Source organism: Salmo salar, chromosome ssa01 (genome assembly GCF_905237065.1).
Source record: "Salmo salar chromosome ssa01, Ssal_v3.1, whole genome shotgun sequence".
NCBI lineage: Eukaryota > Metazoa > Chordata > Actinopteri > Salmoniformes > Salmonidae > Salmo > Salmo salar.
Genome location: NC_059442.1, coordinates 13,952,857 through 13,978,025, shown reverse-complemented (window position 1 = coordinate 13,978,025; position 25,169 = coordinate 13,952,857). Strand labels below are relative to the sequence as shown.

General features: G+C 41.6%; 1 protein-coding gene across 1 annotated transcript; it reads right to left on the bottom strand.

The window, feature by feature from the left end:
• Positions 1–2,097: 2,097 nt before the first annotated feature.
• On the bottom strand, positions 2,098–25,169 carry LOC106564610 (gamma-aminobutyric acid receptor subunit rho-1). Its single transcript, XM_014130801.2, has 10 exons — positions 24,831–25,169; positions 19,874–19,930; positions 19,537–19,643; positions 9,618–9,685; positions 8,754–8,977; positions 4,435–4,517; positions 4,157–4,297; positions 3,778–3,930; positions 3,322–3,518; positions 2,098–2,968 (listed from the first exon to the last, which is right to left on the bottom strand). The coding sequence occupies exons 1-10, from the start codon at positions 24,944–24,946 to the stop codon at positions 2,651–2,653; spliced, it is 1,464 nt and encodes a 487-aa protein (XP_013986276.2). The 5' UTR covers positions 24,947–25,169; the 3' UTR covers positions 2,098–2,650.

The window sequence follows — 25,169 nt, the reverse complement described above, 5'->3', positions numbered from 1 at the left end:
TTGAATAGACATGGAAAGAGTACATATTAGAAAAGTATTCAGACTCCTTCCCTTTTTCCACATTTTGTTATGTTACAGCCTTATTCTAAAATGGATTAAATAAAACATTTTCCTCATCAATCTACACACAATACCCCATAATGACAAAGCGAGAACAGGTTTAAAAAAACATTTCTTCAATTTTATAAAAAGGAAAAAACAGAAATACCTTATTTACATAAGTATTCAGACCCTTTGCTTTGAGACTTGAAACTGAGCTCAGGTGCATCCTGTCTCCATTTGATGATCCTCGAGATGTTTCTACAACTTCATTGCAAAATTGCAAGTACGAAAATAAAATTCTAGATATCACTGGAAATTCCAGATTTAGAGTTTAACAGAGGCTAGCATTCTCCTGGGCACTAGCTCTAGTCATAGTCATGCCAAGTTAACTAATGGTCATAGTCATGCCAAGTTAACTAATAACTAATAGTTTGCAACACCAGGGTTGTGGGTTCGATTCCCACGGGGGGCCAGCACAGAAAAAAAAAATGTATGGTATGAAATGTATGCATTCACTACTTTAAGTCGCTCTGGATAAGAGCGTCTGCTAAATGACTAAAATGTAAATGTAAATGTAGTCAAGCCAAGTTAAGTAATAGTCGTAGTCAAGCCAAGTTAAGTAATAGTCGTAGTCATGCCAAGTTAACTAATAGTCATGCCAAGTTAACTAATAGTCGTAGTCATGCCAAGTTAACTAATAGTCGTAGTCATGCCAAGTTAACTAAGTCATGCCTCGTTAACTCATAGTCATAGTCATGTCAAGTTAACTAATAGTCATAGTCATGCCAAGTTAACTAATAGTCATAGTCAAGCCAAGTTAACTAATAGTCGTAGTCAAGCCAAGTTAAGTAATAGTCGTAGTCATGCCAAGTTAACTGATAGTCATGCCACGTTAACTAATAGTCATAGTCATGCAGAGTTAACTAATAGTCGTAGTCATGCCAAGTTAACTAATAGTCGTAGTCATGCCAAGTTAACTAATAGTCGTGGTCATAGATGTCGCAATGTCAAACAACTGTCTCAGAGATGTTTCTACAACTTCATTGGACTCCACCTGTGTTAAATTCAATTGATTGGACATGATTTGAAAAGGCACACACCTGTCTATATTCGGTCCCACAGTTGACAAGGCATTTCAGAGCAAAAACCAAGCCATGAGATCGAAGGAATTGTCCGTAGAGCTCCAAGACAGGATTGTGTCGAGGCACAGCTCTAGGGAAGGGTAACAAAAAATGTCTGCAGCATTGAAGGTCCCCAAGAACACAGTGGCCTCCATCATTCTTAAATTGAAGAAGTTTGGAACCACCAAGACTTCCTAGAGCTGTCCACCTGGCCAAACTGAGCAATCGGGGGAGAAGGGCCTTGGTCAGGGAGGTGACTAAGAACCCAATGGTCACTCTGACAGAGCTCTAGCGTTCCTCTGTGGAGATGGGAGAACATTCCAGAAGGACAACCATCTCTGCAGCACTCCACCAATCAGGCCTTTATGGTAGAGTGGCCAGACGGAAGCCACTCCTCAGTAAAAGGCACATGACAGCCCACTTGGAATTTGCCAATAGGCACTAAAGGACTATCAGAACATGAGAACCAAGATTATCTGGTCTGATGAAACCAAGATTCAACTCTTTGGCCTGAATGCCAGCATCACTTCTGGAAGAAACCTTGCACCATCCCTACGGTGAAGCATTGTGGTGGTAGCATCATGCTGGGGAGTGTTTTTCAGCAGCAGGTACTGGGAGATCGAGGGAAAAACCTGCTCCAGTGTGCTCAGGACCTCAGAATGGGGTGAAGATTCACCTTGCAACAGGACAATGACCCTAAGCACACAGTCAAGACAACACAGGAGTGGCTCCAGGATAAGTCTTTGAATGTCTTTGAGTGACCCAGCCAGAGCCCGGACTTGAACCCGATTGAACATCTCTGGAGAAACCTGAAAATAGCTGTGCAGTGACGCTCCCCATCCAACCTGACAGAGCTTGAGAGGATCTGCAGAGAAGAATGGGAGAAACTCCCCAAATAGAGGCTGTAATCGCTGTCAAAGGTGCTTCAACAAAGTGATATTTCATTTTTTTTTATTATTAAATTTGCAACATTTTCTACAAACCAACTTTTGCTTTGTCATTATGGGGTATTGTGTGTAGATTGAGAAAGAAGAAAAAAACATTTAATCCATTTTAGAATAAGGCTGTAATGTAACTAAATGTGGAAAAAGTCAAGGCGTCTGAATACTTTCCAAATGCACTGTACTGTACATGGATCCATTTAAGAGGCTGGGTCAAGAAGGCAATGTTCACCTCACAATTTAAAATACATATCTCCGTCTTTTGTCTTGAAAGCAGAAACAATAACATGTTTTATCTCTGCGTGGCCACTATCCCTGTTAATGGAGTTACAGCGGTGTCCTGTTTCATGTTCATGAGGGCATACTGTTGCAAAATGTAGCAAAAGTTTTGCCCTGAAAAACGAAAACTTGTGTTTCTTATTGGACAAATTCAGGTAGTCGCTCCCTGTTTCAGTCAGTTTTGTGCTGTTTGGTGCCTAATGTTGTGCTCTAACTGCAGCATGTGGATGTGTTAGGGTAGTATAGTCCTTCCCCATTGGCCAGGCGTTAGGAGTAGATGGACCAGTAGATGATGTTGAACAGGACGTAGGAACCAGGGAAGACCATCCGTGAGTACTTGTCTATGGCGTGGGTGTCTATCCAAATGTTCACATAGCCTGGCCTTTTTACCTGGCCCGTGAGTTGGGGATCCCCCAGAACCACCTGGGCAAACATTCTCTCCTGCCTGCCACCGTTTTCCGGCATCCCATAGTTCCCTGCGGTGCCATAGTTCCCTATACTGTTGACGTCCATGGTGGTGTAGCCAGTGATCTGGGGGTCGCACATGGCGTCGTCAGGGTTTCCGATGCCACAGGTACACGGCAACTGCAGGTAGCGAGGAGTAAAAAGAGAAAAAGTTTGAATTAAAGGACAATACTTTGAAACTGCAAAACTTAAGTATTTAAGTGGCTTTAAATCTACTGATGTCTAATGTATTTAGTCATTTTAGTAATCTTCTCAACAAGGTTGTTTGTGTCAGGAAAAGTTTTCAGGGGCTGTGTGAGTTAAAATACTTCCTCCTGAGGCATCTTGTGCAGTTTCAGTTCCACATGCCACAACATTTGGCATATAGAGAAATATACAGCATGCAAAGTTGTTCACCAGATGTAGTCCTAAAAATAAAAGTATACAGAAAAGCAGAAAAACATTTTATGTAAATGAAATGAAACAAACTGTACCCTCTCTCTTAGTTTCCTCTCTTTCCTTTCCTGCACGGTAGAGAGGTAGTTGACCGCGGCATACTCTATGACCGAGAGGAAGACAAACACGAAACTGACCCACAGGTAGATGTCCACCGCTTTGATGTAGGACACTCTGGGCATGGAGGCGTTGACTCCAGTGATGATGGTAGACATGGTGAGCACTGTGGTGATACCTGGACAGAGTCAAAAGACATTAGGGACAGTTACCCAGACACAGATCTCCATTGAAATAGCTTTTTAGTCCAGGTCTTGGCTTGATCTTTTACAGTTAATGTCAATCTTTATTTGGGGCACTGTCGAGACCAAACAAACTTCACAATTACTGTTGGAAAGACAGCAAGACTGTACTATATCTCAAATAAAACACGGAAATATCAATTTAGCCTAGAGCCAATAAAACGTCCTGGTCCTTCTTGCAAAGGGCTTTCCTACCCAAAGGGACCCTAGCGGGGACGGCCCGGCGGTCAATCCAGAAGGAGACCCAGGACAGCATGACCATGAGGGTGGCTGGGAAGTATGTCTGGAGCAGGAAGAAGAAGACGTGACGTCGCAGGGTGAAGTGGATGTACAGACGGTTGTACCAGCCTGAGAAGAAAAAAGAAACACAGCTGATATTCTACACAGATCCAGTCCTTTTCACCGGTTTCCATTCTCATAGTGCAGGGGTCTGAAACTCACGACCAGCGGGCAAATGTGGCCAGCAAAGCAATTTAATGTGGCCCACGGTCGTCTTTGTAAATACAACTATGGGCTATAATGTGTCTTTGTAATATCTACGTAATATCTACTCAATCTGTGACTTCAGGGTTACCTGTACTGCTATAGAAGGCCAGCTTTGTAGTGGTGTGAAACTTCTGGATGAGGAACTGGGATAAAGATATCCTCTCGTCCGTGTTCAGTGACTCATTGCCTTTCTTCCAGTACAGCATGAGATCATCGTCCGTGTATGCATCTGACGAGAGAATGTTCAAAAACCCCAATGAATACCTCATATAAATATGATTGCTTATCTTTGATCATGTGATAAAAACATAATCAAATGTCATCAGAGATGTGTAGGTAAATAGTAAAGTTGAGAGGTGCACTCACAGCTCTCTATTTCCAGCGAGCAGGTCTGTGTGTCTAGAGGGAAGCGACTCAGGTCCATATTGCACATGGCCGTGACTGTGACTCTGTGAGAACAAAAGTGATATTGGTGCCTGACTTATGCCTGACCAGAATTAATATGGATACAAAGTGATGATTATAATTGTGAATCGCTTTGATTGTTTTTGTTGCCTTTATGCTGAGCTGTAGCTGAAATGGTTCAGTATGACTATTATAAGCTCACTTAAATAGGGTATGAAACAAAAAATGCCAGGTGCAGAAGTTTTTATCTCAATATCAAATCATTTCTATCACAACTTCCGCCGAAGACGGTCGCTCTCCTTGTTCGGGCAGCGTTCGGTGGTCGACGTCACCGGCTTTCTAGCCATCGCCGATCCACTTTTCATTTTCCATTTGTTTTGTCCTTTTCTTACACACCTGGTTTCAATTCCCCAATTACTTGTTCATTATTTAACCCTCTGTTCCCCCATGTTTGTTTGTGAGTAATTGTTTATTGTATTGTGGTCCGTATTGTGGCCTTGGAATTATTGACTTGTGATTATTTGTTGAGTAAAATTGTGAATTTTCTCATATCTGCTGTCCTGCGCCTGACTCCTCTACACCAGCTACACACAGACGCATTACATAAGCAATACTTTTGCTAGGTCTGAGCGGAACGGGAAAGGGCACCAAAGTAGTGCATTAACCACAGTTAGGATTGTGGTACGGGGATCAATCCACCAGAGCGGAGGGGCCTGATGGGAGTGATATGTAACCTGAAAACTAGCTTTTATTGGGAGAGAAGTTTGGAACTCTCTTTGTTATTGGTCTATTAATTTATGCCGCCTGATGATTTATCACCAAGCAAGCCAAAACTCCACCTGTGCAAAACCTGCTGATTAGAATGTCCTGTGTAGGTTGTATTGTATTTTCAACCAGTAACTATCAGGAAATAACACTGATTACATGTTTCATACTTTGACAGTGTTAGTTTCATCAGCTGGTGTACAAATATGATACAAACACAGGAAAACTGAATTTTGACTCAACCGGGCCTTTAACAAAAAGTATTTTTAGTTAAAATAATTTAACAAAAAATTGTTGTTGGGGATTGAGACTGCTTTTCCAATATCAACTCCATGTAGGTGATCTAGGTCTGATTGCTTGGAGTCTACAGAATGTTATATCTGATGTCACTGAAGGTTACATGTGGTCTCTATTTGGCGGCTGTCTTGTTTACAATTGGACTGGTGTTGATTAAATCTGTTCGATGAAGAACACTGGCAAGGGAAGGGAAAATGTTTGTCATACAGTCCTGATTACAACAGCGTTGTCCACCTGTCTCATTAAATGGCTGTCACTAAAAGGTCCTAACTTTGTCAGATAAATTATGTCATGCACTACCAGATCTATCTTCATATCATCCATTCAATGAACTCATTGTCCAATTTAACAACCAAGGAGGGTTGCACACACAGGATCTGACATTTATAATTACTAAGTAGCATGTTCAATCGATTTGTTTTGCTGTCCAACAAATAGGCCTCCTTCATCTGCCTCGATAAGTCAACTTGAAAAGGATTTCAGCACTAAATCCAATACCCTTGAGGGTAAGTTATCAAACCAAGGTGGTGTTCAGCTAGCACAAAAACATTCTGAAACGGGGTGCTATCGGAACCTGTCCAATGGGAGAGGTGGGAGAGGATGGAAGTAGGTGGAAGTAGATGAAACTGGCCCGACATTTTGCACATTTTCTCATCGATGAAACATCTGATCTCAATAAATGTTTCGATTTCCAAAACCAGAATACGTTACGAATCCAGTGCACAAAGTTTTATACACTTGACGCTTTGCCAAAGTAAAAAAAAACGGCGTTGTTTAGAAGGAGTGCAATGCCGAATTGAGTTTGTGCACACGCACACTTCACAGAGGAGGTGTTCCATAATGGAAATATACACATTTTTATAAACTTTTATTTGTTTAGGGTAGCCCAATTAAGACCAGGGTCTCATTCCCAATCGTGCACTGAGTACAAACATTTTCTCACAACAGGACAACAATTTACATTACAATTAAAACAAGACGAATACAAATAACAACAAGGCACAACCTCAACACCACCATTTTAACAAATAAACCACTACAATCAATCGAAACAACTAAACTGCCCTAGCAGCACCAAGGAATCAATTTGAAAGGAATTTTGTAGGTTATTCCAACACTGGAGGGTATTAAACTAAATGAGGATTTACCTAAATTGGTCAAGACCAGAGGGACCTCAAGAGTTAAATCCTGCGAGCGGGTTTGGTTGCTCATTCTTTTATACGTTAGCAACGAAGTTAGGTAAGTTGTAAGCTTGTGTAGTAGGGCTTTGTAAACAAAAAGGGAGTAATGAATTGATCTATGGGACTTTAATGGGGACCAGCCAACCTTTTGATACAGAATGCAGTGGTAAGTATTAAAACTGTCACCAGTGATAAAACGTATGGCGCTACAGTATGGTAGACAGCATCCAAAGGTTTACGAGTAGTGGCTGCTGCAATCTGGTAAACGGTGTCATCATAATCAAGAACTGGCAGGAAAGTTGACTGCACAATCTGCTTTCTGCTACTTAGGGGAAAAATATATATATTTCAAAATAATAAACCCACTTTAAATCTTAGCTTTTTAACTAGTTCAACAGTATGTTTTTTAAACATGAAGTCTGTCAATCCAAATGCCCAGATATTTGTAGGCGGGAACCCGATCAATGGGAGAACCATCCAATGAATATGTCACGCCCTGATCTGTTTCACCTGTCCCTGTGATTGTCTCCACCCCCTCCAGGTGTCGCTTATTTTCCCCAGTGTATTTATCCCTCCTGCTTCCTGCCTCTCTGTGCTAGTTCATCTTGTATGTTTAGTCAAGTCAACCAGCGTGTTTTTCCCCGTACTCATTTTCTATTCTCTTTTGCTAGTCTTCTCTGTTTTGAACACTGCCTGACTCTGGACTACTTTCCCACCTGCCTGATCATCCTGCCTGCCCTGACCTTGAATCTACCTACTTTTCGGTACCTATTGGACTCTGAACTGGTTTTGACCTTTAATAAACATTGTAAGACTCCAACATTCTGCCTCCTGTGTCTGCATCTGGGACTCGCCTTGTGCCTTGATAGAATACATATGTAGTCCATCTGAAACATTGCAAGAACTACAGAAAAACATGTATTTAGTTTTGCCTGCATTAAGTCCAAGTTTTAAACCAACCAGGGCTTTCTGTAAAGTAACAAGGTCAGATTGCAGCTCTAACATAGCTGGGGCAACAGTTGGGTTATCTGCATTCAGATCAATATTACAAGTTTTAACAGACCAATATTATTTATATCAATGGTAAAGAGAACAGGTCCCAGTACTGACCCCTGCGGTACACTTTTTGTGATATCCAGGAAACTAGACAACGCTATCAAAGATCACACATTTAGTCCTGTCTGACAGATACTTTTCAAACCACTTGCAAGAAGCCTGATCCAGACCTATTTCAGTCAAACTCTGAATAAGAATGTGATGTTTTTTGGTATCGAAGGCCTTGTAAAGGTCTACAAATAAGGCAACACAATGATTTTTATGATCCAAGCAATTTAACACATAATCAAAAACAAGTGTAGCCGCTGAAACCGGGCTATGTCCAGGTCAAAAAACTTGATTTGTGCACATTAAGAACAGAGTGAGAAGTTAAAAAAGTTATTAGGGGAAAGTTATTCAGAGATTCTAAAACTTTGGAAAGGCAAGAATTTGGAAATTGGACCGTAGTTATCTAAGTCAGAAGGATCTCCACGTTTATGTAAGTTGAGGACATGCGCCGCTTTCCAGATCATAGGGATAATGCCAGAAACAATAAACAAGTAAAAAATAAAGGTCAGTGGTTCTACAATTAGTGGTACAGAGAGAGCTCCATTTAGAACACATGCTACAACATACCAATAGGATCTCGCTAGCTCATGCTTGGCTTTTCCTACCTCCTTGCTTGTTCTGCACACAGTGCATTATTTTCACCCACTGTAAATGACACAGATTAACTTTCTTCGCGGAGTTGTAAATATCAGAGCATGTTGTTATTTCTCATTATTTCAATTCACAAGAAAGAATGAACATGCAAGAATTGAACCTCTGCGATTCTTAAGCTTAGATGCCGCCTTTGGACGTGATGCAATGCGTGCACAACACGGGCTGTACAGCAGCTTTCATTGATTTCAAAGGAAGTATTTCCTCAATGGCTGATGGCTCCTGGCAATGCTGGACACACGATGGCTATAGTGTAGCAGGGCCAGAACACAGTGGAGCTACCTCAGACTGTAAAGCACGTTGCCGTCAGGGTACACCCTCAGCATGACGTTGTCCGTGGTTGTGTCATGGATGAAGGACCTCTTGGAGTGGACGAAGAACATGTCAGGAACCCAGATCTTCTTGGCCAGCCTGCTGTCAAAGGTCATGCTCTGGTTATTGGTACTGGTGAAGGACAGGCGCTCGTCCTTCCAGTAGTGCCTCAGGTACAGGGTCATGGTGAAGTCCTGAAACAACACAGCAGGTTGGTGGGGGTGGTGGTGGGGGTGGGAGTGGTGGTGGTGGTGGGAGTGGGGGTGTTGGTGGTGGGAGTGGTGATGGCTGTGTTGGTGGTGGGAGTGGCAGTAGTGGTGGCTGTGTTGGTGGTGGTGTTGGTGGTGTTGGTGGTAGCGGTGGTGGTGGTGGTGGTGGTGGGAGTGGTGGGAGTGGTGGTGTTGGTGGTGGTAATGGTGGTAGTGGTGTTGGTGGTGGTGGTGGTGTTGGTGGTGGTAGCGGTGGTGGTGGTGGGAGTGGTGGCGGTGGTACTGTATCACGCCTATTGATGAATATGCTATTTGGATGCAACATAGGTACTATATGTGTTTGGAGGATTCTACATGTGAGGTACAGTATCTGAGTTGAGTATGCTTCATCTTTTGTCATTACGTAATATTAATGAAAGGCTTCTCTGGTTGAAAGCATTTTTCTAGATGGTGGAATACTTTTTCTAAAGTTTGGGGAAAAGATTTAGCCTGGTCAAGCAGACTGACGGCTGTGCTCACGTTTCTGTTTCACAAACAGAATGTGAGCTATTGCGAGATCAGTCTCGTTCCACCAGGTTAGGAAAGATTACCCTTCACTGTGTAAAGAGACTGAAATCCCACTCACCATATCCACTTCAGAGATTGTGTCCAGACTTTCAACCTGAACATCTACCCCAACTGGAATAGGGGGTCCTGTAATTAAATAAAATTGCATTGATAGAAATTTCAACGAGAGATTAGATTTTCAGAATTAATTGACTATCCTGGACCTCTGTTCAAAAACCTATTTAAAACATGTAATTACAAGTGCAGTACCATTTATCCTTCATTTCCTTCACGCATTGCTATAATGGATACTTAAATTTAATTAAATGTATTTTATTTAACCGTAATTTAAGAACAAATTATTATTTAATGATGGCAAAAAAAGCCAAAAGGCCTCCTGCGGGGACTTAAAAAAGAATATATGTATAAATATAGGACAAAACACACATCACGACAAGACAGACAACACAACACTACATAAAGAGAGACCTAAGACAACAACATAGCAAGTCAGCAACACACGACAACACAGCATGGTAGTAACACAACATGACAACAACATGGTAGCAACACATCATGGTAGCAGTACAAAACATGGTACAAACATTATTGGGCACAGACAACAGCACAAAGGGTAAGAAGGTAGAGACAACAGTACATCATGCAAAGCAGCCACAACTGTCATTAAGAGTGTCCATGATTGAGTTAGAATGAAGAGATTGAGATAAAACTGTCCAGTTTGAGTGTTTGTTGCAGCTCGTTCCAGTTGCTAGCTGCAGTGAAATGAAAAGACGAGCGACCAAGGGATGTGTGTGCTTTGGGGACATTTAACAGAATGTGACTGACAGAACGGGTGTTGTATGTGGAGGATGAGGGCTGCAGTAGATAACTCAGACAGGGGGGAGCGATGCCTAAGAGGCTTTACAAATGAGCATCAACCAGTGGGTCATGCGACAGGTATACAGAGATGACCAGTTTACACAGTGGAATGCTCTACTTTCCGGCTACCCGGATAAAGCACTAAATAAACTTTAGGTAGTGCTAAACACGGCTGCTAGAATCTGAACTAGAACCAAAAAATGTGATCATATTACTCCAGTGCTAGCCTCTCTACACTGGCTTCCTGTTAAGGCAAGGGCTGATTTCAAGGTTTTACTGCTAACCTACAAAGCATTACATGGGCTTGCTCCTACCCATCTTTCCGATTTGGTCCTGCCGTACATACCTACACGTACGCTACGGTCACAAGACGCAGGCCTCCTAATTGTCCCTAGAATTTCTAAGCAAACAGCTGGAGGCAGGGCTTTCTCCTATAGAGCTCCATTTTTATGGAATGGTCTGCCTACCCATGTGAGAGACGCAGACTCGGTCTCAACCTTTAAGTCTTTATTGAAGACTTATCTCTTCAGTAGGTCCTATGATTGAGTGTAGTCTGGCCCAGGAGTGTGAAGGTGAACGGAAAGGCACTGGAGCAACAAACTGCCCTTTTAAGTCTCTGCCTGGCCGGTTCCCCTCTCTCCACTGGGATTCTCTGCCTCTAACCCTATTACAGGGGCTGAGTCACTGGCTTACTGGTGCTCTTCCATGCTGTCTCTATGAGGGGTGCGTCACTTGAGTGGGTTGAGTCACTGACGTGATCTTCCTGTCTGGGTTGGCGCCCCCCCTTGGGTTGTGCCGTGGTGGAGATCTTTGTGGGCTATACTCGGCCTTGTCTCAGGATGGTAAGTTGGTGGTTAAGATATCCCTCTAGTGTTGTGGGGACTGTGCTTTGGCAAAGTGGGTGGGGTTATATCCTGCCTGTTTGGCCCTGTCCCGGGGTATCGTCGGACGGGGCCACAGTGTCTCCCGACCCCTCCTGTCTCAGCCTCCAGTATTTATGCTGCAGTAGTTTATGTGTCAGCGGGCTAGGTTCAGACTGTTATATCTGGAGTATTTCTCCTGTCTTATCCGGTGTCCTGTGTGAATTTAAGTACGCTCTCTCTAATTCTTTCTTTCTTTCTTTCTTTCTATCTTTCTTTCTCTCTCTCTTTCGGAGGAGGAGGACCTGAGCCTCAGGACTACCTGGCCTAATGACTCCTTGCTGTCCCCAGTCCAACTGACCGTGCTGCTGCTCCAGTTTCAACTGTTCTGCCTGCGGCTATGGAACCCTGACCTGTTCACCGGACGTGCTACCTGTCCCAGACCTGCTGTTTTCAACTCTCTAGAGACAGCAGGATCGGCAGAGGTACTCTGAATGATCGGCTATGATCAGCCAACTGACATTTACTCCTGAGATGCTGACCTGTTGCACCCTCGACAACCACTGTGATTATTATTATTTGACCCTGCTTGTCATCTATGAACATTTGAACATCTTGGCCATGTTATGTTATAATCTCCACCCGGCACAGCCAGAGGAGGACTGGCCACCCCTCATAGCCTGGTTCCTCTCTAGGTTTCTTCCTAGGTTCTGGCCTTTCTAGGGAGTTTTTCCTAGCCACCGTGCTTCTACACCTGCATTGCTTGCTGTTTGGGGTTTTAGGCTGGGTTTCTGTACAGCACTTTGAGATATCAGCTGATGTAAGAAGGGATTTAGAAACACATTTGATTTGATTTGATGTGCCCTATAAGGAGCATTGAAGGTAAATCTGATGGCCGAATGGTAAAGAACATCTAACTGCTCAAGAGCAACCTCACCTGCCAATCTATACATTATGTCTTCGTAATCTAGCACGGGTAGGATGGTCATCTGAATCAGGGTTAGATTGGCAGCTGGAGTGAAAGAGGACCGATTACGAAAGAGGAAACCAAGTCTAGATTTAACTTTAGCCTGCAGCTTTGATATGTGCTGAGAGAAGGACAGCGTTCCATCTAGCCATACTCCGAAGTACTTGTATGAGGTGACAACCTCAAGCTCTAAACCCTCAGAGGTAGTAATCACTCCTGTGGGGAGAGGGGCATTCTTCTTACCAAACCACATGACCTTTGTTTTGGAGGTGTTCAGAACAAGGTTAAGGGTAGAGAAAACTTGTTGGACACTAAGAAAGCTTTGTTGTAGAGCATTTAACACAACATCTGGGGAGGGGCCAGCTGAGTATAAGACTGTACCATCTGCATATAAATGGACCACCACTCCCACCCCCACCACCACTCCCACCACCACCAGCACTCCCACCACCACTTTGCTTTGGAGAACTTGAACAGAATGTTACTGGCAGAACGGGTGTTGCATGTGGAGGATGAGGGCTGCAGTAGATATCTCAGATGGGGGGAGTGAGGCCTAAGAGGGTTTTATATATAAGCATGAACCAGTGGGTCTTGCGACAGATATACAGAGATGACCAGTTTACAGAGTAGTATAGAGTGCAGTGATGTGTCCTATAAGGAGCATTGAAGGCAAATCTGATGGCTGAATGGTAAAGAACATCTAGCCGCTCGAGAGCATCCTTACCTGCCGATTTATAAATTATGTCTCCGTAATCTAGCATTGGTAGGATGGTCATCTGAATCAGGGTTAGTTTGGCAGCTGGGGTGAAAGATGAGCGATTACGAAAGAGGGAACCAAGTCTAGATTTAACTTTAGCCTGCAGCTTTGATATGTGCTGTGTGAAGGACAGTGTACCATTTAGCCATACTCCGAAGTACTTGTATGAGGTGACAACCTCAAGCACTAAACCCTCAGAGGTTGTAATCACACCTGTGGGGAGAGGGGCATTCTTCTTACCAAACCACTTGACCTTTGTTTTTGGAGGTGTTCAGCACAAGGTTAAGGGTAGAGAAAGCTTGGTGGACACTAAGAAAGCTTTGTTGTAGAGCATTTAACACACAACCCGGGGAGGGGCCAGCTGAGTATAAGGCTGTATCATCTGCATATAAATGGATGAGAGAGCTTCCTACTGCCTGAGCTATGTTGCTGATGTAATAGCACTCCCAATGACTGCTATTCTAGCACAGACGGGAATATGTTCCGGGATTCCTCCGATGGCATTGAGGAGTACACCACATCAGTCACTGGCTTTATCAATAAGTGCATTGAGGATGTCATCCCCACAGTGACTGTACGTACATACCCCAACCAGAAGCCATGGATTACAGGCAGCATTTGCACTGAGCTAAAGGGTAGAGCTGCCGCTTTCAAGGAGCAAGACTCTAAACAGGAAGCTGATAATAAATCCCGCTATGCCCTCCGATGAACCATCAGACATGCAAAGCGTCAATACAGGACTAATATCGAATCATACTACACCGGCTCCGACGCTCGCCAGCTGTGGCAGGGCTTGCAAACTATTACCGACTACAAAGGGAAGCACAAATTCTCCCTGTCTGAGTCTGTAATACCAACAGGTTTCAAGCAGACCACCATGGTCCTTGTGTCCAAGAACAATAAGGTAACCACCCTAAATGACTACTGACCTGTAGCACTCACATCTGTAGACATGAAATGCTTTGAAAGGCTGGTCATGTCTCACATCAACACCATTATCCCAGAATCCCTAGACCCACTCCAATTTGCATACCGCACCAACAGATCCACAGATGACGCAATCTCTATTGTACTTCACACTGCCCTTTTCCACCTGGACAAAAGGAACACCTATATGAGAATGCAATTCATTGACCACAGCTCAGCGTTCAACACCATAGTGCCCTCAAAGCTCATCACTAAGCGAAAGACCCTGGGACTAAACACCTCCCTCTGCAACTGGATCCTTGACTTCCTGACTGACCGCCCCCAGGTGGTAAGGGTAGGAAACAACACATCCGCCACGCTGATCCTCAACACGGGGGCGTGGGGTGCGTGCTCAGTCCCCTCCTGTACTCCCTGTTCACTCATGACTGCACAGCCAGGCACGACTCCAACACCATCATTAAGTTTGCTGATGAGACAACAGTGGTAGGCCTGATCACCGACAACAACGAGACAGCCTATAGGGAGGAGGTCAGAGACCTGACCGTGTGGTGCAAGGACAACAACCTCTCCCTCAATGTGATCAAGACAATGGAGATGATTGTGGACTACAGGAAAAGGAGGACCGAGCATGCCCCCATTCTCATCGATGGGGCTGTAATAGAGCAGGTTGAGAGCTTCAAGTTCCTTGGCTTCCACATCACCAAGAAACTAACATGGTCCAAGCACACCAAGGCAGTCATGAAGAGGGCATGACAAAACCTATTCCCCCTCAGGAGACTGAAAATATTTGGCATGGGTCCTCATTTCCTCAAAAGATTTTACAGCTGCAATCCTGACGGGTTGCATCACTGCCTGGTATGGTAACTGCTTGTTCTCCGACTGCAAGGCACTACAGAGGGTAGTGCGTACGGCCCAGTACATCACTGGGGCCAAGCTTCCTGCCATCCAGGACCTCTATGCCAGGCGATGTCAGAGGAAGGCTTTAAAAATTGTTCTCTCTGCTACCGCACGGCAAGCGGAGCTCCAAGTCTAGGTCCAAGAGGCTTCTATACAGCTTCTACCCCCAAGCCATATGGCTACCCAGAGTATTTGCATTGCCCTCCCCACGCTGCTGCTACTCTCTGATGTTATCTATGCACAGCCACTTTAATAACTCTACCTACATGTACATAATTACCTCAATTACTTCGACACCGGTACCCCCGCACATTGACTCTGTACCGGTACCCCCTGTATATAGCCCCACTATTGTTATTTACTGCTGCTCTCTAATTATTTGTTATTCTTATCTCTTACTTTTTTAGGGATCTATGGAATGCTTGGTCCATGTTAGTTTGTTGGTGATGTGGACGCCAAGGAACTTGAAACTGCATTGTTGGTTAAGGGCTTGTAAGTAAGCATTTCACTGAAAGGTCTACACCTGTTGTATTCGGCGCATGTGACAAATAACATTTCATTTGATTTGGTGACAGGCAGTGGCTGAGACAGCAGATTTTCTGACTTTTTACACTGCACTCTTTGAGAGATGTAGTTAGCAAACCAGGCCAAAGACCCCTTAGAGACACCAATACTCCTTAGCCGGCCCACAAGAATGGAATGGTCTACCATATCAAAAAATTTGGCCAAGTGCTTCAATAATCATTGATTCTAGCACAATGAACGTCATGTATTGTGACTATACTATGTGTAGTACAATATACAGTAGTTCCATTCAGTCAGTGTAAGCCTAATGCAAAAAATACACTACAATAAATTCAGCGCTGCATTGTCAGCCAATAAGCTGGATTTGCTTGTTTCATGACGGGCTGGATTTAATTTTTTTAACTGTTTTAACCTTCACTCTCCATCATCCGCCTTAGTACAGGAACACAATTAGGTCACAATGGATCACAGTTGTTGCAGCCGCAAACATCTGGATGCCTTTCCAATCTCTCTTTTTTAGATCTATTTTCTTTCACAATAGGAGACATTTTAAAGGAGGCCCAGAGGGGTCATTCATAGTGTGATGTTTTTTAGACTCAGATTGCACTTACAGCTGTTTATTTTGATGTATTCATAAAACAAGACATATTTGGCCCTTGTTCTGGTTCATGAATATCACATGCATTCTACAGCAACACACATGTTGCTTGATCCATGGTCTTGCGTGGGTGCTCTGAAACACATTTTGTCTCGAACATTAAGGGTATTATGGATTCCCAACATGTAAATGACTCAAAAGTACATGTAACCTTAACATGAGAGCACTGGGTACACATTAGTTGAATCAACGTTGTTTCAATGTAATTTGTCAATGTATTGTGATGTGGAATCAACATGGAAAATACATTGGATTTCAAAAAAGTAATCAACCAGTACTGATTTAATCTAACTTCAATCAGCATTGTAAACATTGAAATTAGGGTAGAACTTGTACTTAAATACATTGACTTAACCTGATTTACAGGTTGTTACATGAATCTAATTTCAACATAATCTTCATGTATACGTAGAAACATTAAAAAAACATGTTTATCCTGTATTTAATATGCTGTATATTGAAATTATTTAGAATTTCATATTTGATTAGACATATTGTATGTTATTTAACCTTGTTTTAATGTTGATAGTAAAATGGTATGTCATGCCATCAACCTAAATATAGATGTATATTGAAATAAAATGTCAAGCCACAGTTCAACGCTTCCTGCCTGAACAATAACAATTCAATATCCAGTTAGACTACAAACTAATGATTAATGTTGTTGGATTCACATCTCCATATCAACCAAAAATCTAAGTTAAAGAATAGCACTAAATCAAATGAAACTTTATATGCACTTCAAATAAAGTTTGATTTGAGATGGAGACATGAATCCAACATATTAATAACTTGTAGATTAAATGTGAAATCAGCCAACCATCCTTCACATACAAAATAATATCCTAAGGTAAACATTTTCTATTCATATTATGAATTCATCCTATTTATAGGGCTAATGGTAACTAGGATCCAATCAACCATGGATGAATGATAATATACCTAACTACACATTGAAATGATGGTGTCCTCTGTTGGGCACATAGGGTACATAGAGGTAGGTATCTGGAATGTGATTTGTTTTCACTGAAGTGCATTACCCCTCATATACCAGTAGGAGTCACTGTTCAGGCAGTAATTGTGGCTTCACACTTGATTTCAAAAAGGGGATACCTAGTCAGTTGTACAACTGAATGCGTTCAATTGAAATGCGTCTTCCGCATTTAACCCAACCCCTCTGAATCAGAGAGATGCGGTGGGCTGCCTTAATCAACATTCACGTTTTCGGGATAGGTTGATGGCATTACGTTGAAACAATTATGTTGATTCAAACACATTTTACTATCAACATTGAAACAAGGTAAAATAAACTATGTCTAATCAAATATAAAATGTTACATAAGTTCAACCCCGCAATATACATAGAGTATACCCCCCATGAAAAACCCAGCAGCGTTGCAGTTCTTGACACAAACCGGTGCATATGGCAACTACTACCATACCCTGTTTGAAGGCACTTACATTTTTTGTCTCGCCCATTCACCCTCTGAATGGCACACATACACAATCCATGTCTCAACTGTCTCAAGGCTTAAAAATGATTATTTAACTGTGTCCTCCCTTTCATCTACACTGACTGAAGTGGATTTAACAATTGACGTCAATAAGGGATCATAGCCTTCACCTGGATTCAACTGGTCAGTCTATGTCATGGAAAGAGCATGTTTTGTATACTCAGTGTATATCCTCTCTGGGCTAGGCGGGACGAATTCGTCCCACCTACGCAACAGCCAGTCTAATCCAGTGGCGCGATTTTCAAATACCTTAGAAATGCTATTACTTCAATTTCTCAAACATATGACTATTTTACAGCTATTTAAAAACAAGACTCTCGTTAATCTAACCACACTGTCCGATTTCAAAAAGGCTTTACAACGAAAGCAAAACATTAGATTATGTCAGCAGAGTACCAAGCCAGAAATAATCAGCCACCCATTTTTCAAGCTAGCATATAATGTCACAAAAACCCAGAAGACAGATAAATGCAGCACTAACCTTTGATGATCTTCATCAGATGACAACCCTAGGACATTATGTTATACAATACATGCATGTTTTGTTCAATCAAGTTCATATTTATATCAAAAACCAGCTTGTTACATTAGCATGTGACGTTCAGAACTAGCATACCCCCCCAAACTTCCAGCGAATTCACTAACAATTTACTAAATTACTCATGATTAACATTCACAAAAAGCATAACAATTATTTTAAGAATTATAGATACAGAACTCCTCTATGCACTCGATATGTCCGATTTTAAAATAGCTTTTTGGTGAAAGCACATTTTGCAATATTCTAAGTACATAGCCCAGCCATCACGGGCTAGCTATTTAGACACCCGGCAAGTTTAGCACTCACCAATATCAGATTTACTATTAGAAAAGTTTGATTACCTTTTGTTGTCTTCGTCAGAATGCACTCCCAGGACTGCTACTTCAATAACAAATGTTGGTTTGGTCCAAAATAATCCATTGTTATATCCGAATAGCGGCGTTTTGTTCGTGCGTTCCAGAAACTATCCGAAATGGTAAATCAGGGTCGTGCGCATGGCGCAGTTCGTGACAAAAAAAATCTAAATATTCCATTACCGTACTTCGAAGCATGTCAACCGCTGTTTAAAATCCATTTTTATGCCATTTTTCTCGTAAAAAAGCGATAATATTCCGACCGGGAATCTCCATTTAGCTAAACAGAGGAAAGAAAACAAAGCTTTCGGTCGACGCGGGCACGAGCCTGAGTCTCACAGTACTGTAACCAGCCACTACCCAAACGCGCTACTTTGTTTCAGCTAATTTCAATGTTTAAAATGCTGGTTGAAATTATATGAAAACAGTACTGGTTGATTGCTTTTTAAAAATCCAATGTATTTTTCACGCTGGTTCCACATCAAAATATGTTGACAAATTACGTTGAAACAACTTTGATTCAACCAGTGTGCCCCCAGTGGGATATGTCCTGTAATCCCACAACAGCAAATCCCCTGTACGATGACCATGAAATCACAAACACTCTGTCAACATCCGTGTTAAATGAAAGCGTACAGATGTGGGATCTTAATTTGAGACAGTTTGCTACAACAGGAAAATAGTCCTGCAGCAACAGGAAATGTGAATTGTTATGTGGATTATAATGAAGGGACATTTTTTTGTAGGGGTTCATGAAAATTCTCAGCAACAAAAGAGTGATCAAATTAAGATCCTACATCTGTACTAGCATGACAATATACATCTTGCCATGTTGTTGGTGTCATTAGGGCCTCTAGAGGGCTGAGCTGATAAGACCATTGGATAGATTGTCTGACCCTGTTTAAAGGAAAAAAGGAGTTTGCGTTGGTGCTATAAGCAACATCAAAACAGCAAACACAGCTAAAGGGAGTCAATAAACTATTTGTGCATTACCATCAAAGTAATTACTGTTGATGCAGGGTAGGTACAAAGCTTATGTGGAGCATGTTTTTCACATACTAAACCTGATGATTTCACTAGGTAGAAATATACACATTATAAGACTCCTGTAAAGTCTTACCTCCAAATGCTGGTCTCATGGTAAAGTCATGGTCATCTATTCTTAAGAGCTGCTCAGATTTTGTCATGGGAGATTTTGTCATGTCTGGACCTCGTTTTAGGATCGGGCTGTAATGAGGAAAAGAGGTTGTCGTTTTAGGGTTAGGCTATAAGTTGAGGATCTCTTTTTTCAATGGGCAAAGACATGTTGTACACTGTCAAGTATGGTAGCATTTTACAATATCAGCTTTGCTGTATTTACAATATCAAATGTATTGATAAAACCTTTCCTGTCATGCTTCAAGTTGGCAAACCACTTTTGCAGATCAGTGTTTTGTACAATGACATTGAACTCTAACCTTGCGGTCTTGCTGTGAGCTCCTCCATCATCCATTCTTGATGTTTCTCTCCTGGAGCTGTTGATGAAAAATATTTGAACACATCAATCAACAGCTAGTAAACTATACATATCTATATACAGTACACATTATTACACTATACATCAAAAGAAAACATAAAACACGAAGAGAAAAACACAATCATATGAAACAAACACATTCTTCAGTAAAAAGGCCCTCTAACGTTGTTAATTGTTTTCAGGAAAGGAATAGTGACATTCACCTGGGCATAATGAAAAGATCACAAAATGATTTCAAACAGCTTCTGGTCAAAATGGCAAGATGAACTCCAGTATAGGTGATAGGTGATAGATATACAATAAATGACACAGGAATGGCTCAGTTGGTAGCGCATGGCACTTGCAATGCCAGAGTTGAGGGTTCGAATCTCACAAGGGACCAGTATGAATTAAAATGCATGCACTCACTACTGTATAACAGCGTCGACGTAAGTATAAAGTAACCTTTAATCTAACTGAGACCATTGTGATGCTGAAATACAAAGAAAGTTTTGTGCAGTTTAGCAACAACAAATAAATAATTCAAAGAAGCAACAACCAGTGTAATACACTGTAGAAATTGTTGTTATCATTATCATGTTTATTATAAAGCTAAGCAGAAATGTGTCTTTTACTCTCAACTTGACTCAAGGAGCCAAATCAGGCTGATTCGTTGCCATTTTCATCCCCAAAACACAAGAAAGGCATGAGGGCATTCAGAAAAACAGTATTTCAAGGGAACGTCTCTTGTCAACGCTCAAAGGGATCCTACATCTGAACGCTTGATAGCGTTATCCAGGTCACGGCAGAAACATAAAAAAATAATTTAAAAAAATAGATTTTCCGCTAAAAACCCTCAACTGGATTAATGGGTGGCCTACGGGCGAGTGCATGCTGTGACAGTGCCCCACAGGCGTGCATGGAGAGAGGAGAACAGCAGACAGCAATATTATCTACCGTGACAATCAGACAGAGAGCAAGAGAGAGCACTGCTGGGTGCTAACCGGTGTGGGCTGATGGGTAATGGGTGATATTCCTCTCTGTCCTCCCCAGCAGCTGGTTGATAATCCGCTTGGCACAAATGTCTCTCCAATCCCCTCCAAGGGCCAGAGTCTAGAAAAGTCTGTCTGTGTGTGTGTGTCTGCAGAACACTGCCTTGGGGCTTCTTATAGCTCTGCTGTTGCTATACAGTTGCCTGCCTTTTCTGGCCTGACAGAGTCAACAACAGGGTCATTAATCAACTCCTGTTAAGTGCACATAACAAGGAAGAGCTCAGTTGAAAGTGCATCGCAGTTCACTGCTGCCAATTTAAACTCAATTATTTTTTTAATTGCTCTGTCCGGATATCGTTTTGCTCCAGTTCCGTGATTGGATTCGCAGCAGTCCAGTCATAACAAAACGTTGCATTTCTCAGAAGCTGATTGTACTATTGACTGTTGTTGTTCTTTTCATGCCATTCAAGAGGACAGAGAATGCTTTTCATATGAACTTTAGAGAAACAGCTTTGGGGTGAGAGGTCGGGTTTAGTATACCATCAGTGTCTGTTAAGCTAAGCTAAGACTGTCTGATACTGCTTTGATGTACTGTGTTCTCCTGTTGTTTTTTGAAGAGAGAAAATAAACACATGTTCAAGTCCGTTGCCATATATGTTTATGGGGCCTGTTTCAAGTTGTGTCGCTAACATTTTGGTTTCACTCACAGCAATATACTGTGTTCCAATGTTTCAACATGTGTGGCATCTGTTCATGACCATAACATTTCCAATCTACATGAGAGAAAAAGTGGTGATCTACAACAATATCTGTGTAACTTTGAAATTAAGGACTTTTAATTTTCCTTGAAAATATAATTGTAATTGAATATCACCAATATAAATAAACCTTGTCTCTGATTTTCAAGTAAATTTATGTCTGGACTGAAACTTGAACACTCAACACCTCTTGGAAAGCCATTCTGGTGTGTTTTTGGCATAAACATTTGTTGCATTGTGTTGCTGAAAAATAAACCTCTATCCAATGGGTTAGGTTTTGAGAAGACTGAGGTGGGTTTTCCTTTAACACATTTTTTAAATAAAAATGTAATATTGTGTTAATGACTCCCAACCAAATTCAATGAGCATCAGCAATTTTGACAAAAACGATGGATATACATGTATGTTGCCCTAAGAGTTGTGCAAAGTTGGTAGAATCTTATTTGAAATTATTCACAGCTATAATGGCTGCCAAAGGTGCTTCCACCAAATATTAACTCAGGTTTGAAGACATATGCAATCATTCAAGACCTCTTAGTTTGTTTTATTTTTAACACATTTTTTAAATGTTCTATCATTTTTCTTTCACTTTGAACATCTGGACTAGGTTGTGTAGATTGGTAGAGGAACATCCCATTTGAATTCCTTTTTCGAATACATTTTAAGACTGTGCAAGGGGTGTGTAGACTTTCCCTAGCGACTGTAAAAATAGCTCTAAGAGCTGTGAAATTGTGTCTAAAGGAGACATGGTTTGTGGGATTAGGAAATTAAAGGGCCTTTGGAATGCACTAAGTGGGTATAAATCACTCAAAGCTGATAGTAGAGTCCAAAGGCACCCTGCAGTTTGGATGGGAGAAATCATTATCTTCACTAGAGATTAACAGGTGCACAGTTCTGTTTTTAGCATTGTACTGTAGGGCTCGAGAGCGCTTACATTTTAGGAATATTTCATATTTTGCAGGTTATTGTTGTGTATAATAATGTGCATTTTAATGTGTAGGCCTCTATGAATGTGTAGTTTGATGTATTTATTGTATGTCTACTGTGGTGCTATAGAGGGCTCATCTGAAAAAGAGACCTTGATCTCAGCATTGACTCCCTGTCAAAATAAAATAATATTTACATTTTTTTATGAATCCGTAGGCAATATGGCCAGACAACATGTTATGGTATTTGCGGTTAATTATATCTCGGCTAGAAAATGTTCTGTCCTAAAGCTATAACATTGCAACAACATCATTGCTCTTAAGGCTCGTACTCTTTTTTTCAATTTTCACCTATAATGACATACCCAAATCTAACTGCCTGTAGCTCAGGACCTGAAGCAAGGATATGCATATTATTAATACCTGTCACGCTCGTCGTACGAACTGGAAGCATACTCGGACCAACGTGCAGCGTGATCTGGGTTCCACATATTTTATTGAAGTGAACCGCACAAAACAATAAATGATCAAACGAAACGTGACGAAGTGGCGCACAAACACAAAACACAAAATAATATCCCACAAACACAGGTGGGAAAAATGCTACCTAAATATGATCCCCAATTAGAGACAACAATTCCCAGCTGCCTCTAATTGGGAATCATACAAATCACCAACATAGAAATAATAAACTAGAACCCCACATAGAAATAATAAACTAGAATACCCCCCAGTCACGCCATGACCTACTACACCATAGAGAAACAAGGGCTCTCTATGGTCAGGGTGTGACAATACCATTTGAGAGGAAACACTTTGAAGTTTGTGGAAATGTTAAATTAATGTAGGAGAATATAACACATAAGATCTGGTAAAAGATAACACAAAGAAAAAAACATGCGTTTTTTGTATTTTCATCTTTGAAATGCAAGAGAAAGGCCATAATGTATTATTGCAGTTTAGGCGCAATTTAGATTTTGGCCACTAGATGGAAGCAGTGTGTGTGCAAAGTTTCAGATTGATCCAGTGAAGCATGGCAATACTGGACAATATTTTGTATCAAGTCTGCCCAAATGTGTCGAATTGGTCAATTTATACATTTTCATGTACATAACTATAGAGAACATACAAAAAGTTGACACATTCCCAGGAATGTCATACATGATGGATCATTAGCTTATACACTAACTATCACACATCTAGATGACCGGGCGGGGTGGATGTGGAGCCAGAGACAGCAGGGGTTCAAACTGGAGAACCCAGTTCCTACATTTTAATATAAAAATGTATTTTATCAAAAAAACTATGCTACATTTTATCTCAGGGACCCTCAGGATGACAAATCAGATCAAGATTACTGAATGTAAGTATATTATTTAACTTCAGAGGTGAATGTATCAAACCAATTGCCGTGATAAAAGTTTTGTTGTTGTGCAATCTCCTCAAACAATGGCATGGTATTTTTCCACTGTAATTGCTACTGTAAATCGGACAGTGCAGTTAAATTAACAAGAATTTAAGCTTTCTGCCCATATAAGACATGTCTATGTCCTGGAAAGTTTGCTGTTATTTATAACTGTCACGCTAATCACATTAGCTCAACCGTCCCAGTATAGAGACATTGATCCTGTAGAGGCCAAAAGCAACCATTGTAGTAGATTTGCCATTCAGCTGTAACATACTGTACTGTATGTAATATACGGTATGCCTCATTGCCACTTAATCCATCAGTTCCACATAATTGGTTCTATATGTTGTTAGCCTTATGCACTTCAAAGTATTGGTTGACCCTAGCCTGGTCCCAGGTCTGTTTGTGCGGTCTTGCCACCTCCTGTGGTTGCTGACATGTCAAAAACAGATAGGACCAGGCTAGGTTGAGTTAGGGCTCTCTAAATATGTATCATAAACTGATCAGAATGATATTTATTCCATCCAATAGCGCCACATCCAGTCCAGCCACCCATGGAACAACAGCCACAACATCCAACAATAGAACATTATTAGATACTTGAATATAGGTCCCCTCTCTAAATCCCCTTTCTGAATAAGTCTGAAATCACCTGGTGGGGGAGCAGAACAGGTGAGGACAACAGAACATTACCATCACCAAGTGGACGTCTATTAAAAATACAGATTCACATTTTAAACCATGTCTAGATATAAAATGTCAATCAAAGCATAAATTCAATGCCATACATCCAGTCTATGTTATATATAGATCCTTGGATGGAATTTGCATTTACCTGCTCTGTTTGTAGGTCTCCAGCTTGTCACCTCTTTGATGAGCTGATCTCCCAGAAACCCCCATGAGGCAGACGCAGAACAGCACCAACACAGTATCCACCTGCATGGTGCGCATACCCCTGTAGACCACTCAAACTCCAGTCAAATTCCACACCCTACCAGGGCTAAAACCTCTCCTTGTGGGTCCTGGGACATTGTCTTCAGCAGAACAGCATCGGGGCTGGGGAAGAAGCAGCAGCTCTGGCCTGACCAACAAACATCCCACGGTGCTTAATCTCCACAGTGCGCAAAAGCAATTTTGACTAAACCTATAAATCCTTGAACATCAGATGGCACAG

What these genes read in the sequence shown, in the direction of transcription:
- LOC106564610 (XM_014130801.2), bottom strand. Translation starts at nt 24,946, where the DNA reads ATGCGCACCATGCAGGTGGATACTGTGTTGGTGCTGTTCTGCGTCTGC. An exon ending in GAGACCTACAAACAGAGCAG is followed by an intron (nt 19,931 to 24,830) that starts GTAAATGCAAAT and finishes TTTCATCAACAG; the next exon opens with CTCCAGGAGAGAAACATCAA. An exon ending in AACGTGCTTTACAGTCTGAG is followed by an intron (nt 4,518 to 8,753) that starts GTAGCTCCACTG and finishes TTGTTCTCACAG; the next exon opens with AGTCACAGTCACGGCCATGT.